The 16801-nt window shown below is 35.6% G+C and overlaps 1 protein-coding gene across 38 annotated transcripts in view; it reads left to right on the top strand.

The window, feature by feature from the left end:
• MLIP (muscular LMNA interacting protein) overlaps nt 1-16801 on the top strand; it is a 258328-nt gene that overhangs the window by 167436 nt on the left and 74091 nt on the right. For all 38 annotated transcript variants that reach the window (XM_078001295.1, XM_028847473.2, XM_078001314.1 and 35 more), the window contains one exon: nt 11049-11093. In XM_078001295.1, the coding sequence (XP_077857421.1) occupies nt 11049-11093 (45 nt within the window). The remainder of the gene's footprint in view (nt 1-11048; nt 11094-16801) is intronic.

Here is a 16801-nt window from a genome sequence, read left to right as displayed (position 1 = left end):
TTTCTCTGTTGATTTTCTGTCTGGGAGATCTGTCCAATGCTAAAATTGGGGTGTTGAAGTCTCCAGTTATTATTGTATTGAGGTCTATGTCTCTCTTTAGCTCTAATAGTATTTGCTTTATATATCTGGGTGCTCCAGTGTTGGTTGCATACAAGTTTGCAACCATTATAGCCTTTTGCTGAACTGACCCTTTATCATTATATAATGACGTTCTTTGTCTCTTCTTCAGTTTTTGTGTTGGTATCTATTTTGTCTGATATAAGTATAGCTACTTGTGCTCTATTTTGGTTTTCATTGGCATGGAATATACCTTTTTTCCATCCCTTTATTTTCACTCTGTGAGTATGTTTACAGGCTAAGTGTGTTTCCTGTAGGGAACAGGTGATTGGGTTGTTTTTCATCCATTCAGCCACTCTATGACTTTTGATTGGACAGTTTAGTTCTCACACATTGAATGATATTATTGATAAGTAGGGACTTGCCCCTGCCCTTTTGTTATTAGTTTTCTGGTTGTTTTGTGGTATTCTCTTTTTTCTTTCCCTTTTTCCTTTCTTTTCGTGAATGTGATTTTCTCTGCTGGTATGCTTTAATTTCTTACTTTTTTATATTTTGTGTATCTGTTGTATGTTTTTAAATTTGAGGTTACCATGAGGCTTGTAAATACTATACTATTCATTATTTTAAACTGATGACAATACTTGACACTAATTGCATAAACAAACAAACATACAAAAAGAAAACTAATAAAAACCCTACACTTTAACTTCATGTCCCTGCTTTTTAACTTTTTTAAACGTCTTATTATACTATGTCTTAAGAAGTTGTCGTTATTATTTTTGACTGGTTCATCATTGAGTCTTTTTACTTAAAAGTAGTTTACATACCACAATTACAGTGTTATAATATTCTGTGTTTTTCTGTATGCCTACTATTACCAGTGAGTTTTTGTATCTTCTGATGATTTCTTCTTGCTCATTAATGTTCTTTTCTTTCAAATTGAAGAGCCCACTCTAGCATTTCTTGTAGACAGGTCTGGTGTTAATGAAATCCCTCAGCTTTTGTTTTCTGGGAAGGTCTTTATTTCTCTTTCATGCTTGGAGGATATTTTCACCAGATATACAATTCTTCGGTAAAAGGTTTTTTTGTTTGTTTGTTTTTCTTCAACACTTTAAATATGTCATGTGACTATCTCCTGGCCTGTAATGTTTCCACTGAAAAGTCTGCTGCTGGACATATTGGAGCTCCATTGTGCGTTGTTTCTTTTCTCTTTCTGCTTTTAGGGTCCTTTCTTTATCCTTTACTTTTGGGAACTTGATTATTAAATGCCTTGAGGTCGTCTTCCTTGGGTTAAATCTGCTTGGTGTTCTATAACCTTCCTGTACTTGATATCTTTCTCTATGTTTGGGAAGTTCTCTGTTATTGTACCTTTGAATAAACTTTCTACTCCTATCTCCTACCCTTGTTTCTTTCTCTACCTCATCTTCAAGGCCAATAACTCTTAGATTTGCCCTTTTGAAGCTATTTTCTAAATACTGAAAGTGTGCTTCACTGTTTTTTATTCTTTTTTGTCTCCTCTGACTGTGCACATTTTCAAATTACCTGCCTTCAAGCTCATTAATTCTTTCTTCTTCTTGGTCAGTCCTGCTATTAAAGGACTCTGATGCATTCTGCAATATGTCAATTGCATTTTGCAACTCCAGTATTTCTGCTTGATTTTGTTTTAATTATTTCAATCTCTTTGTTAAATTTATCTAATGGAGTTCTAAATTCCTTCTCTGTGTTACCTTGAATTTCTTTGAGTTTTCTCAACACAGCTATTTTGAATTCTCTGTCTGAAAGGTCACATATCCTTGTTCTTCCATGATTGGTTTCTGGTGCCTTATTTAGTTTGTTTTATGAGGTTATGTTTTTCTGGATGCTCTTGATGCTCGTGGATGTTTGTCAGTGTCTCGACGTTGAAGAGTTAGGTATTTTTTGTAGTCTGGACAGTTTGGGCTTGCTTATGCCTGTCTTTGAATTGTCAGGCAGAGACTTTTAGTTTTTCCCTTACTTTCCCCCAGAGAAATAAAGTCTCTCTTTCTGTACTGAGCTGCCTGGAACTGGGGGTGAGATGCATGCACCCCTGTGGCAAGTTCCTGCAGGCCCTCTGCAGTTCCGCAGATGCTATCTGGGAGGCAGGGTTTAGAGTCAAAAACCTTAGAAATTTACCTGAAGTACTATTTCTCTGAAGCTAAGCTAGCACTCAAGTCACGATACAAAGTTCTTTCTGTTTTTCCCTCCCCTTTCCACAGGCAGAAGAGCCTCTCCCTGTGGCTACCAGCACCACTAGCGCATGGGCCCGGGCGGCAGTCTTTTTTAGTGAACATCAGGCCACCACTGATGTTCACTAAAAGCCCAAGGGCTCTTTAGTCAGCTTGTGGGAAATGCTTCCAGGCTGGGGACTCACTCTTCAGGGCAATGGGCTCCCTTCTGGCCCAGGGCTGGTCCAGAAATGATGTGTAAGAGCCTATGCCTGGATTCAGGGACCCCAAGAGCCTGTTTATTGTTCTACCTCCCTGTGGTCAACCTGGTACCTAAGGTGCATGACAAAGTTCCCTTTACTTTTCCCTATGCTTTTCTCAGACAGAAGGAGTCTGTCACTGTAGCCACAACAACTGAGAATGTGATGGGTCACACCTGCAGTCAGCCCATCTCAGAGCCCAAGGCCCATGGTATACTACCTGAGTATCACTGCTGGTTATTCAGTACCCAACAGCCCTTTAGTCAGCAAGTGATGAGTCCTGCCAAGACTAGTCTTTCCCTTCAAGGCAGTGGGTTCTCTTTTTGCCCAGGATATACCTAGAAACATCATGAGCTAGAGCATGTAATGGGGGCATCATAGCTCTGCTTGGTACTCAGTCCATCTGTGGATGAGATGATCTCCAAGATGTAAGACAAAGTCCTCTTTACTCTTCATTCTCCTCTCCTTAAGCAGAAGCAAGGAGTCACTTTTGTTGCTGTGAGCAGCACTGTGTGGAGTTGGGGAAGAAATAGCACATGTACTCTCTTGGCCATGCCAGTTGGTATCTCCCTAAGTTATGTGCCACCCTAGTCTACTGGCTCTGAACTCAGTGCAGTACTAGGAGTTGCCTAGGAATTACAGTCCTTATTTCCTAGACTTTCAAGTTTGCCTAGAATCCCAGAGCACTTTTGCCCATGGTGGTGAGCCTTGCCAAGAAAGTCAACTTCTAACTGCTGGGATGGGCAGTTCCCCTCTGGGTAGGCCTACTCCAAATGCTCTCTCCATCTGTGGGCACTGGCTGAGCCCAGCATAGTTTTGCTTTCTTCTGTTAAAAGGCAGCACTGAGTTCAATGTAATGTCCCCCAGTTGCTGTGCTCTCCCTTTCCCAAATGCACAGACTCTCTATGCTGCATGGCCACTACTGGGGAGTTGGGGGGAAGGGTGGCATCAACAATTCAGGACTGTCTCTCCAACCCCCTTCAATGCCTCTTTCAGCAATATGAAGTTAAAACTAGGTACTATGATTGCTCACTAGATTTGGTTCTTGAGGGGGTCATTTTCTCTGTGCAGATAGCTGCTAAAATGTGGTATTCCTGTGGGAGGTATGAACACTGTAAGTTTCTATTCTACCATCTTGCTCCAGCCCTCAGGGATGAATTATCTATTAAAATTCAATTTCATTCTATTTTCATTCTATGAACTTTGTAGAGGGAATTTTTTGTCTTTGCATTATATGTGACCTTCTAAATGTTTATTATGTTTTATTAACTACCAGTATAAATTTGTCACATTTATATAATTCAAAACCATAGTATGCTTTCTTAATAAAGAACAACCTCTGAAAATAGGGTAGTATTTGGTCCTATTACTAATGCATCAAAAACTCTTAGTTGGAATCACATTCTACTGATAACAACTTATTTTATAAATCCTCTCCATTTTATAAATTACTTTTAAGTGCAGAGGAAATATCTGAGATGGAGTTATTAAATATTAGATAGCATACAGGTAAGATGTCATTTTAATGAGCTTGAGAGACAGAAAAATATCATTACAATGGAAGTACATTCCTTCCAAAATATCAGAATATATTGAAAAAATGTGTCAAACTTTATTAATAATATTTTCCACTATATATACAGATATTCAAATAAAGGTCATCTCCACTTTCACCAGCTCACACACTCTTCTCGTTGCTATGCTTGGAAACGTTGCTATGCTGGAGTGTTTCAGAGGTGATGTGCAATAATGCAGTCATAGATCTTAGGACGAGGGGTGAATTAATCCAAATCAGGTCCAGATCTGCTTCGCTGCAGGATGAGGCCAGAGATTTGATGAGTTATAGGAAGAATTGGGAACAATTTAAGCAAGAAATTCCACTTGACTGATCATTACTTATTTCCTTTTCTAATTATTCAGAAATATTTCTGCAGTATATGTATGTATGATAGGGTTAAGGAGGAAATGGAAGATAGTCTTCTGCATTCTGCTAGATGAGGAGGCAGAGAAGAGTGAATGAGACAACCTTCTGCCTTGTATCCTTTTCCTTGCCATTTTAGATTTCATCAAATGGGAAGGTGCCTTATTTCAGACAAACTTCCCCTTGATCTGATCTTTTATTTCCCTATTTGCACATATAAACTATGACTTTCACTGGTCACCTATGCCCACTTGTACTGTCTACCAACTATGTTCATGACAAGTTAGAATCATCATTCCCTATCTTAAAGAATCAAACTTTAAAAAATTTCTATATCTACTCTTTATATTAGATATTATGGAGGATATATTACTAACTTAGAAAATGGTCTTTAGTGAGATGTTTAGACAGGGTAAGGTCTTTTTTTTTTTTTTTTTTTTGAGACGGAGTCTCTCTCTGTTGCCAGGCTGGAGTGCAGTGGCGTGATCTTGACTCAGTGCAACCTCCAACTCTTAGACAGGGTAAGTTCTATAGATAGTAAGAATAAGCAGTTCAAAGTAAGGAAGACATGATGTGTCATAATATATCAAATGGCCTTGGCATCTAACATTTTCAACATGGATTCATTTTTTTTGAGTAGTGCCTTATGTACAAATAATAGGAACACTCTCCAGGTTAAGAGTAAGACAGTGTCTTTATCATTTCGTAATTTTATGTGTCCTCAATGCTAAGCTTAGCACTCAGTAATAACTAACTGCCCAATTCATATTTTGAGTGTTGTCTTTCTGCTTAACTGTACATCAGTCTTGACCGGGAGAAATAACGTAATTCAATTAGCATGTTATCACTGATTAGAGCTCTCTGAGCTTTGAGAAAGGAAGATTCAGGACAGTTAGAGTCAACAGAGAAAAAGGGAAAAGAAGCATCTTAATGGTATCAAACCTGACATTATATTCAGGTGGAAGGGACATGACTACTGAAAGGGAAAAAAGCATGCTAAAAGTAGAGTACCAGAGTACAGAAAGAAAAGGCAACTGTTTGACACTTTTTATTGAATCCAGCTTGATTTTTCCCCCAGGCCCCCAAGATGGTGTCTGTTAGAGTGATGCCGACCAAAAGACACTTGTCATGAATGTGAAATGGTGCAGATTGCAAGGAATGGGAAATCTAGATGATGAATAAGGAGCGTGGCTGTTCTTTGTGTGCCTTTGGCGTCAAGTCTTTGGGAGATGAAAAGGTTTCTCCAAAGCTGGCTTGGGACAAGTGGTGCCTTGTGTAGGAATTTATCTTTCAATGGATTTCAAATCCTTACCTTTACTTAGTCTCTAATTCTTTTAGTTTCCATATAACTTAATTCTTAAATTGATTTTTCTGAAATAAAATTTTTTTACCTTCATTATTTTTTTGACTGTTCTGTTAGTTTTTTAAGTTTTTATTTTTTTTTAAAGGATACAGCAATGGCTAAAGCCCATCTCTCTCTTTCTCTCATTATTTTTTCTTCTATGATTAAAACAATGTCAAAGGCTGTAGAATATAGATTATAAATTTTTATTTCACACAAGAGCCATTCTTATACTTACCTCAAATGTTACTCTTCCCAGTTAGTGTTAACCTGGAGAGATATGAATGACCAAAATTTTAATGTTGTTCAAATCCAATTTCAAATTTATTTTTAGGTATTTCAAGTTTCTTCTCCGCCTTTATTCAGGTGATGCAGGTTTTCAAATGTAGCAATCTTTTCCCATCACCTGCTTAGTTCACCACACAATCTCTCCTCACATTTTGGAAAATAATTGCTACAATATTAATGACATAATTATAGCTATAACTTCCAATAAACAGCATTAACCTGCATTAGACATGCAGAGGGTGGCTTCTCAAAAGATTGGACGTAATTGGCTTCATTGAAAAAACTTGGTTACTTTAGTGATAAAACATATAAGTCACTATTCTTCCTCTTTGCTAAGGACAAATCTGTTTAGTATTATGCATATCCACTCCACTTCGTGGTTTGCATTTAATTTTGCACTTTCTCTGGGAAGTTTCTGATAGCAGTGATACAGAGTTCATAATACTGGATGAAATAAAAGTGTCTAGGGGTGTCTAAAGCATCTTATTATTATGTCATGATTCCCAATGAGGGAATTTGGGGGACTTACAGAGACTCCATAAAAAGATATTTAGATATTTTCCTAATTTAATTAATATGTTTGAGCCTTTTCTCCCTTTTCCCTATGATAATAATTTGGTATTATTTAGTACAATATACTGAAAAATATTAGTAATACAAATTGTTTGAGTACTTTATTATTAATATGTAACTTCTTACCTGTAATGATTGAGGTAAAAATTTTTTTTCAGTTATGATGCATTTAATTCAGCATATTTCACAGAAGCTATTCATTTAACTTAAGGGATCAATAGAGAATGCCTTCATTAGTGCAATAAGAAAAAATTGTTAAATAGTAAAAAACCTAATATTTTAGAAGAAATCATTATTATTACCTGTATTCGATTATGAGGTTTAATGAAACCTTAGGTGAACTGACAAAAACACCATGATGGATATTCTGAAGGGCAATTTTCCTAAACCTCAGTGCACACTAGCCCAGCCCACAGCAATTAGATAAGCGGAGCACTTAGCCAAGATACCCTACTGCCATCAAGCAGCCAGGAATGGCAGCAAGCAGTGGCACCTGTAAGAATGGCATGAGTCAAAACGCAGAAAACAAACAATGTTAGACGCTGTGTACAAAGGACTTCATGTGCCTTATCATTGTTTGGTGATTCATACTTGTTGATAACATGGAACCATGAGGCTTTCAGTTTTCAGTTATTGTTGATCTCTCAGAGATTAAAACAATGCAATGATACATCAAAATAAGCTCTGAAATATTTGCGATTTCAAAAATAGAAATATTTTAGGAACATAACTTATTGTACTTTAACCAAGCATATTTATAATTATTCATCTGTATGCTGACCGGTTCCTGTCGAAACGGAAGGTTAGGCTGCTATGAAAGTTTAGCCTCCCATGTAAATGCAGAAATGCTTGATAAAACATAACTAATCCCTGGGTGCCATAAATGAAGTGGGACTTCCAAGTTTGCATTAGTCCATTTTCATACTGCTATAAAGAACTACCCGAGACTGGGTAATTTATAAAGAAAAGAGGTTTACTTGACTCACAGTTCTGCATGGCTGGGGAAACCTCAGGAAACTTACAATCATGGGAGAAAGCGAAGGAGAAGCAAGGACTTTCTTCACATGGTGGCAGGAGAGATAAATGTAGGCAAAGGGCAAAGAACCCCTTATAAAACCATCAGCTTTTGCGAGAACTCACTCTCCATCATGAGATTAGCATGGGGGAACTGCCCCCGTGATCCAATCACCTCCCACCAGTTCCTGCCCTCAACATGTGGGGATTATGCAGGTTTTAATTCAAGATAAGATTTGGGTGGGGACACAGAGCCTGACCATTTCAAGGTTAGAATATTAAAAAGAACCTAAAGTTCTCATAGAACATGTGTACATCAGATGCTAGGTGCCAGGACCCAGGAGCTTAGGTTATAACTTTTACTGTGTAACAAGTTTAAGACATATGTGGGAATCTATTGCATAATTCTATAACCTACAAGGCCGTATTGACTATGAAGCATGAAAGAGAAAAAAGATAATTTAAAAAATAACCCCTACTCTACATTCTTGGGTGATAAGAAAAAGTCACCCATGAGAAAATGGGACTCCAAACCTATGATAATGTGGGGATTATGTGATAATGTGGGGGATCTGCCACCTTGAGATATAGGAAAATCAGGATGAGGCAATAAAATGGTAACTGGTCCAGAACCTGTGCAACTCCTACGGTCCAATGAGGGCAAAGGTACTGCAGGGATGGTTTCCCAACCAGGGCTTCTTGGATATCTAAAGAAATCCAAATTACCAAAATTACTCAAAATAGAAAATTAAAAAGCACACAAAATAACTGAAGAACATGAGGGAGAGGCATGAGGGAGAATCAGCAAATATAAGCAACATGGTATTTAACGAGGGGGGACTATAACAAATCTGGAAAACTGTCATATAAATATATTTAAAACGTTAAACATTACAATGAATTATAGATATTATAAGACAAGATTTGAAGAAGACCCAGGTAGAACTTCTAGAAGTGAAAAGTCAATTATTAAGACATTAATTTCAATTGTCATGTTAAACATACTAATATGCAGTTAAAGAAAAATAAGTTACCTATCAGGCTTATATGCAAAAACCATCCAGAATACAGTATAAAGAGACAAAAATATAAAAATGAGTTTGAGATAAATGGGAGAGGATTTCAGAAGGCCCAAAATACAGTCATGTTTCACTTAACTGTGGAGAGACGGTCTGAAAAACACATCACTAGGTGATTTCATCATTACGTGAGCATCAAAGTGTATATACCGAGACCATCTTGGCCAACATGGTGAAACCCTGTCTCTACTAAAAAAAATACAAAAAATTAGCCAGGTGTGGTGGCACGCACCTGTAGTCCCAGCTATTCCGGAGGCTGAGGCAGGGGAATCACTTGAAACCAAGAGGTGTAGGTCGCAGTGAGCCGATTGTGCCGCTGCACTCCAGCCTGGTGACAGAGGGAGACTCCGTCTCAAATTTTTAAAAAAAATGTACATACGTGAACCTAAATGATATAGCCCACTACACACCTAGGCTATATGGTTTAGCATATTGCTGCTAGGCTACAAACCTATGCAGCACGTTACTGTATTGAATACTGTGGGCAATTGTAACACAATGGTATTTATATATCTAAACAAAGAAAAGGCATGGTAAAAATACAGTGTAAAAGATAAAAAGTTGTGTATCTGTATAGTACACTTGCCATGAATGGAGTCTGCAGGACTGGAGGTTTCTCTGGGTGAATCAATGAGTTAGTGGTGACTGAATGTGAAGAACTAAGGTTATTACTGTACACTACTGTAGACAACACTGTACACTACATTAACTTTATGTTTTTTCTTTCTTCAACAATAAACCTTAGCTTACTGTAGATATTTTATTTTATAAGCTTCTTAATTTTTAAAACATTTTTATTCTTTTGTAGCAACACATGGCTTGAAACACAAATGCATTATACAGCTGTACAAAAATATTTTTTACACCCTTATTCTATAAATTTTTTCTATTTCAAACTTTTATTTTTTATTTATTATACTCTTTAAGCTTTTTTTGTTAAACCCTAAGACACAAACATACACATTAGCTTAGGCCTACACAGAGTCAAGATCCTTAAGACGTTACTAGGTGACAGGAATAGTTTTAGCTCCATTATAATCTTATGGGAACCCTGTCATATATGAGGTCCATCATCAACTGAAACATCATTGTGTGGCACATTATTATATATTTAATAGAAGCTCAATAACAAGAGATTAGATAAAATGGGAGAATGGCAGCATTTGAAGAGATAGTCATGTAGGATTTTTCAGAAGATATGCATGCTGAGAATAAAGGAACATAACAAGACCCCCAAAAAACCATAAAAAGAAATCTATACCAAGGCACATCAAAGTGAAATTACAGAATGTCACGGAGATAAACTTTAAATGTTAACCAAATTTGAAGACAGTTGATCCTCCAAGTTATAACATTTAGGCCAACAACAACAAAAGCCAGAGTCTGTGGCACAGCACCTGCAAAAGACAGAAATGCTATTACCCTGGAATTGTGTGTCCAGTTGGACTCTCACTTAAGAATGAGAACATGATAAAAAACATTTTCAGACAACATCCAAGACAGTAAGATCTGAAAAAACCACCAAAACCTTTACTGTAGTAAGAAGGAAACTAGGGAGCAGGGGGAAATGGGAAGTTACTAATCAACATGAAGTGTCAGCTAAATAAGATGAATAAGTTCTAGAGATCTGCCATACGACATTGCACCTATAGTCAACAATACTGTATTGTGCACTTACAAACGTGTTCAGACTACAGATTTCATGTTAAATGTTCTTATGACAAGGAGATAACATTTTTAAAAATGAAAGAAACTAAATCCAGATGAAAGGATTGAAATACAGGAGCCAATGACAAAGAAACAATATTTATCTCTTCTTTAAACATTTCTAAAAACCAAGTCATTTTTATTCTCAAGTCATAAAACTTTGTTATGCTTTACTTTTTATATAACAATACTTTAAAGAAATATATGTTATTTGTTTCAATTTGCTTTAAATAAATAGAAATAGCAATGATACTGGTATGTTTGATTAAAATGTGAAGTATACAAAGAATGAAATGTTATGTAACCTTGAAGAATTTTTGATGTCATGTTATAATGCTTATGTTAAGAAAATGAGAAGGAAAAGCAGCATATAAACATCATATTCACTATTATGTGGGCTGAATAAAAATACATAGGAAAAATATTTATGGCAATATACCAAAAATATTAAAAATCATTTCTTTGGTGGCATAATGATATTTTTCCTTTTCCTTTATACTTTTCAAAATCCTATCATGGACATATAATTCTTTAATACTAAGCAAACTTCAAAATACTTAAACACATAAATATTTTAATAAATTATGAGTTTCACTAAACACACACCATGTTTATGTTTTGCAGGCAAATCTCTCCTCACCATCTTCTACAGTATCTGAGAGTCAGCTGGTACGTATCTTCTAAGTCACAGATCTACTTCTGCAAATTCTGATCTCTCAAGAGAGCTTTACCTAAGTAAAAGTGAAAAAAAGAATACATTTACTACATATATTTTTATTCACTTACTTGTCTAATAAAATTTTACTGATACTTTCCAAAAGCTCCATGGTGGTTGTTTTGCAGGTGACAAACATACATAAAACTACACACATACTTTACTTGCTAGTAACTTACATCCAAGTAGAGGCATTAGAAGAGATTGTGAGGTCAGGTGAAAGATGTTACTAGAATTTAAAGAAGAGAGCTCACTCTTTAAAGGAAAAGATCCAAAAAGAGGTCATGATTGAGTAGGATTGTTTTTGGATTTAAGAAATAGATATTTCACACAGGAGAATTAGCATGCAACTGGTCTAGATCAGTGCTGAGCAATAAAAATACAACGTGAATGACAAATGTAAGCCACATATGTAATTTTAAAACTTCTAGTAGCCACATTAAAAAAGTAAAATGGAACGGGTAATGTTAATTTTCATAAAATATTTTACTTAATGTTATATAAATATCATTTCAATGGATAAGCAGTAAAAAAATCGAGATTTTTTTACATTACTGTTTTGGGGAAGAGTCTTTGAATTATTGCATATTTTACATTTGCAGTAAATCTCAATTCTGCCTAGTTACAAGAGCTCAAGAGTGGGGCTAGTGACTACATTGGGCAGCACAGATTCAGACTCTAGAATCTGTTATTTGAAGATAAAATTTGATTAAATGGGAGAATTATTTTCTCTTATAGCATTTTGTATTTCTTATTCTTACAGTGGTTACCAAATTTAAGTCATGAAATAAGTTTCCTATATATCACTGGTCAAAGATTTTCTTAATATCTTTGGATGTTTATTGTCTAAAACTGTAAATTCCTGAATAATAGATATCTTCACTAAAATTAATGGAAATTTCTAGTAAAACAGTTTGAAACATTAACTGATATTCCCCTTTTAAAGAAATTGTTTTGGTGTCCTATAGCCACAGCCGACAAATTGTCTTGTCATTATTATCCCAATAGAAATAATTACAATATATTTATTTGTAATACTGAGAAATCATAAAAAGCATTGTTTGACTTTTAAAATAGCTTGATTCAATCAATGCCATTGGGTATACTGCTGTTTATACATATAGTGTGTATATGGCATGTGTTTGAATGTGTGTGTGCATTAGTTTCAGTTGGTTTAGAACACTGGGGGGCGGGGGGCAATATAGTATACTTGAAAGAATCTGGGATGAGTATCAGAAGACCCACCTTATACTTCCTGCTCTGACATTAACTAGCTGGCTGACAGTGGGTAAGCAAAAGTCTGGGAGTCTGGCTTTCAATTTCTTAATTGAACAGCGAGAGCATTCTATTGCGAACTTTCCAGGCCCTTCCAGGGCTGTGAATTGATGGTTACTAACATAGTGAAGTTGAAGGAGTTGCCATGGAAACAAGCACTGCAATAACATAATGAGGCTGAATGACTTCCCACTTTAGAAATGGAAATATTACTACAATTATTTTAATATTTAAAATGATATATTTGTTTATTTAGAATATGGAAATAAAGAATGTTTTACACATTGCCATATATAGTTTCACTCAGTATAGTATATAAAATACAGATTTTAGATGTTGGTGGACTATATATACATGTGTAAGTGTGTATTTTACATACATGTAAGTTCTTGGTTTAATACTTTAAGAAATGATTTCAAAGTGGCAAATATATATATATATATACACACACACACGTATATATATGATGATTTTATAAAATGAGATATAGTAAAACAACTCATTGTGAATGTAATTAAAACACACTTACTTTTTGCCCAATAAAATAATCCTATTGCTTGTTTTCTCTAGGGGCAAAACTACAAAGCATTGCTTTGAATGACTTTTATAATAATTTCCTTTCATTTACTTAAGTCCTTTTCTCTAAGGAGTTCAAGGCATTTCTTAACCAAGTTTTAAATTAAGTTTTAATCTCAAAATGCCCTTGAGATATAGGTAGGTTTGTGAAGGGATTATTATCAAGCAAGCAGATCATATTAAAAAAATGAACATGTCTTGTACTGATATAATTATTTAATTCAATAACTTTGGTTTCTATTTCATGACATTAACCCTGTGTTTATATTAATACTACCTGAGAATGGAATAAATAGTGGAAAATGATTGTATGTAAGATGTGTTACAGGGCATGTACTTCACTAAGGGTTTAGAATATTTTTACACTTAAGTAACACTATAAAGTTATAATTTTTTCATTTTTATGAATGAATTTTCAATATTTGCCATCATGAACTCTTTAAGTTCTGAATAATATGAGTAAATAAGAATGCCTTTGATAAACAAAACTTTGAGATATATATATTTATATTTTTATATATGTATGTGTTTACAATATACACACACATATAGATGACATATGAGGTAATTCTGATTGTTTATACATACACATCTTTGTTTATATGAGTAAATATGTATGCATGTATAACACATAAAAACAAAGTTATTGGAAATGTATGATATTTTATAGTTAAATTACATAAACGAATATTTGTTTTGTGTAAAACCAACAGTAAATAGTTAAAATTATTTGACTCCTCTTTTAGGAGGTAAGTGTAGTAAGTGTGTTGAAGAGAAAATATATGACAGATTGCTATGGTACCACAAGCTTAATGCAATTCCCAAATTGCTTTTGAGATTTAACTTTTTAAAGATATATCATTTTCTCATGCTTTCAAATTTTTAACTTGGCTGATTTGTTTGCTTGCTTTTATTGCAAGTGTGCCAATTCAGAATTCAAAGGGAAAGAAGAAATAGAACCATGACCCTTCCTGTTAAAATATTTCCGTTGTTTACTCTGGAAGCCAAATGATTTAGAGTTGGGCTTGGGAGACTGTTTTGGAAGCCCATGTGAAGCTAGTTCACCAGTTTTAGCTTCTCTTCTTCTATTAAACTGCACTGCAGTCAATCAGAACTGGAAAGGAAATTAGAGATGAAAATATCGGAAATTCCCACCTATTCACTGGCGATTGGAATAACGACTCTGTCAACCTGAAGGGATTATTGTAAGGCTCACATATCATAAAATGTGGAGTCGTCAGTATACTCCTATAGACAGGGAGAGGTTATTTTTGCACATAAAATCTGTGAATGATGAAGAGATAATATGAGCAGCCATTTTTACAGAAAAAGAAACAGAGGCTTATGGAGTTAAATAGATTATCTAGGGTCACCAGCATCAGTGTTCATCCTTGCTTTGTGTAGCTTTGGAAAAGGAATCGTTATTATTGATTTTAGATAATTCAAGGAAAATAAGAAAGGATGAATTAAGGAGTTTGGAAACAGGGCCTCTATGGAAGCATTACTTTCACTGGGTACCTCCTGTGTCTGACTCTGCCTAGTGTTTTTGCACTGCCTGGAAAATGTGAGTACTTACTGAAGACGAGACTGGGTAGGGTCAGTTAGAGTATTGAAGTTTTCACAGCTGTGAATTGTGCTTCCTGTAGCATATTAAAAGGAGCAAAAGGAAAGGAAATATCTAGGATCTAGGTTAAACTTTCACAAAGCTTTCCTGGCTGTTGAGCTGAATCACTACAAAGATATTAACAAAGGCCAGTGGGGTCTTTTTCCCTGCATAAGATAACACACAAGTTAGGCTCCCCAAGGTAGGTAAACCCTGGTCTTCTTTGGCAGTAGGGGAGCCTGGTTTAGATGATATTTGCCTTTTGCTTTTGAAATTTCATGCCGTTACAAACTGTTCACTGTTGTCCAGGATGGAATACTTAATCTAGAGAGCACAAAACAACAGATTTTAAAAATAAGTCACATGGCTATATACAGGTAAAAGCAAGATGCTATTTACTGGAACACTATTAAGAAGAGTGCTTAAACTTGCAAATACTTTGTTCCTAGTTCTGAATGCCAGCTGATGCGTCCAGCTTTAGTGATGCATGACTCATCTTCTGAGGGCCCTTAAGGCCTCTGTTGTTCAGAAAATGCAGCCCTGAAAGCTTTTATGTAGAACCGTTGTCTCCTTCAAGCTCAAAGACAGTTTCTCCTTGACCAGTTTTTCCTTGACATAACATACTTAAGTGCCACAGCATTTATCAGGTACGCCCCCTCAGGTTTGAGTCATGCTATTATCTTTTATTTAACCATTGAAATATTTCAATCTGGCCAATCTGTATTGTGTATATTCCATGAAATGCTTCTTGAGCCGTGAGATGCAGCCTATAATTATTGAGGTCTTACGTATGTTTATTTTTATAAAACTATTGTAATCATTATAAAACATTTTTTGGAGGAACACATCAAGTAGGTACTTTTGTGAATAGTCTAGATCATTTAGAATCAACATGCCATATTTATAAGTGCAAAGTATATATTCTGTTTTTCCTTTCAAATGTATTTTATGCTGTTTTTTCTTTACCAAGTTTTGCCGTGCATATTATCTCATTAGGTTCTCATAATCACCTTTGAGTTAGTATGACAGGAATTGTTATTTCCATTACTCCGATGAGAAAACTGAAGTTTAAATATCTAGAATGCCATGTCAGTAGTTGCTTGGTAATAAGTGGTATAAAAATCTCTTTTGCTTTTTCCAATCTTGGGAGCTTTACCCTATGCCATAGTGTTTTGAGATTTAGGATATTTGTTTAAGGGGAAAACATAGCTTAAGTGTTTGCTTCAAGTATATAATAATGTTTGTTTAAAACAAGAATTAGGGTCTATAAACACGTATTATCTGAATAAGTAAATCAGGTAAATAATTTAGAGAATATTGCTTTTGTCTACAATTTTGCCTGGTAGAACGTATTGAGTTTGCACAGTTTTTTGCCATGGAAATTCTAAAGGCAAAGAAAAAAGCACTGGAGAATGAAGACAAAACTGCAGCAAATGGGTCAAAAACAACCATGGCACTTTTAAAAACTCTTTGAGTCCATCGAATTAGTAAAATTTCCAGCCAGACTCACAGAATTTGCTGTATGTTGTTTTGTTACTTTCTTGCAGTTTTGTTACATATCTTATCTCTCCAGAAAGATCAAAATAAACTCTTGAAAGCTGGCACCCTATCCTTTATTTCTTTTTTTCCTTATCACACCACCCTAGAGCTCATTTCTATAGTCAAAGGCAATTAAAAAACATCAGTCCATTAGTATTAGTTGAAGTTATTAATTTAAGAAAGATTTTGCTGGCCAGGCGCTGTGGCTCATGCCTGTAATCCCAGCACTTTGGGAGGCCGAGGCCGGTGCATCACGAGGTCAGGAGATCCAGACCATCCTGGCTAACATGGTGAAACCCCATCTCTACTAAAAACACAAAAAAATTAGCCGGGTGTGGTGGCAGGCACCTGTAGTCCCAGCTACTCTGGAGGCTGAGGCAGGAGAATGGCGTGAACCCGGGAGGCGAAGCTTGCAGTGAGTCGAGATCACCTGGGAGACAGAGCGAGACTCTGTCCAAAAAAGAAAGATTTTGCTGTAAAACCCCGTTATTTAAAAATATTGGTAATCGATTCCCTAGGTCAGTGCTGGTAGTTAATCTTCAACTTTGGTATCTAGTCCAGAGGCTGTACCAACCTGCTGTCATAGAATTCTGATTATAAGTTCCAAAGGATGGAAATAGTATCTGTTTATATAGTGCCCCAAGTGACAGTGTTCAAGTATGAGTGTAT

This window comes from Macaca mulatta, chromosome 4 (assembly GCF_049350105.2).
Source record: "Macaca mulatta isolate MMU2019108-1 chromosome 4, T2T-MMU8v2.0, whole genome shotgun sequence".
NCBI lineage: Eukaryota > Metazoa > Chordata > Mammalia > Primates > Cercopithecidae > Macaca > Macaca mulatta.
The sequence above is the reverse complement of the archived record's forward strand: the minus strand, read 5'-3'. Positions and strand labels throughout refer to the sequence as shown.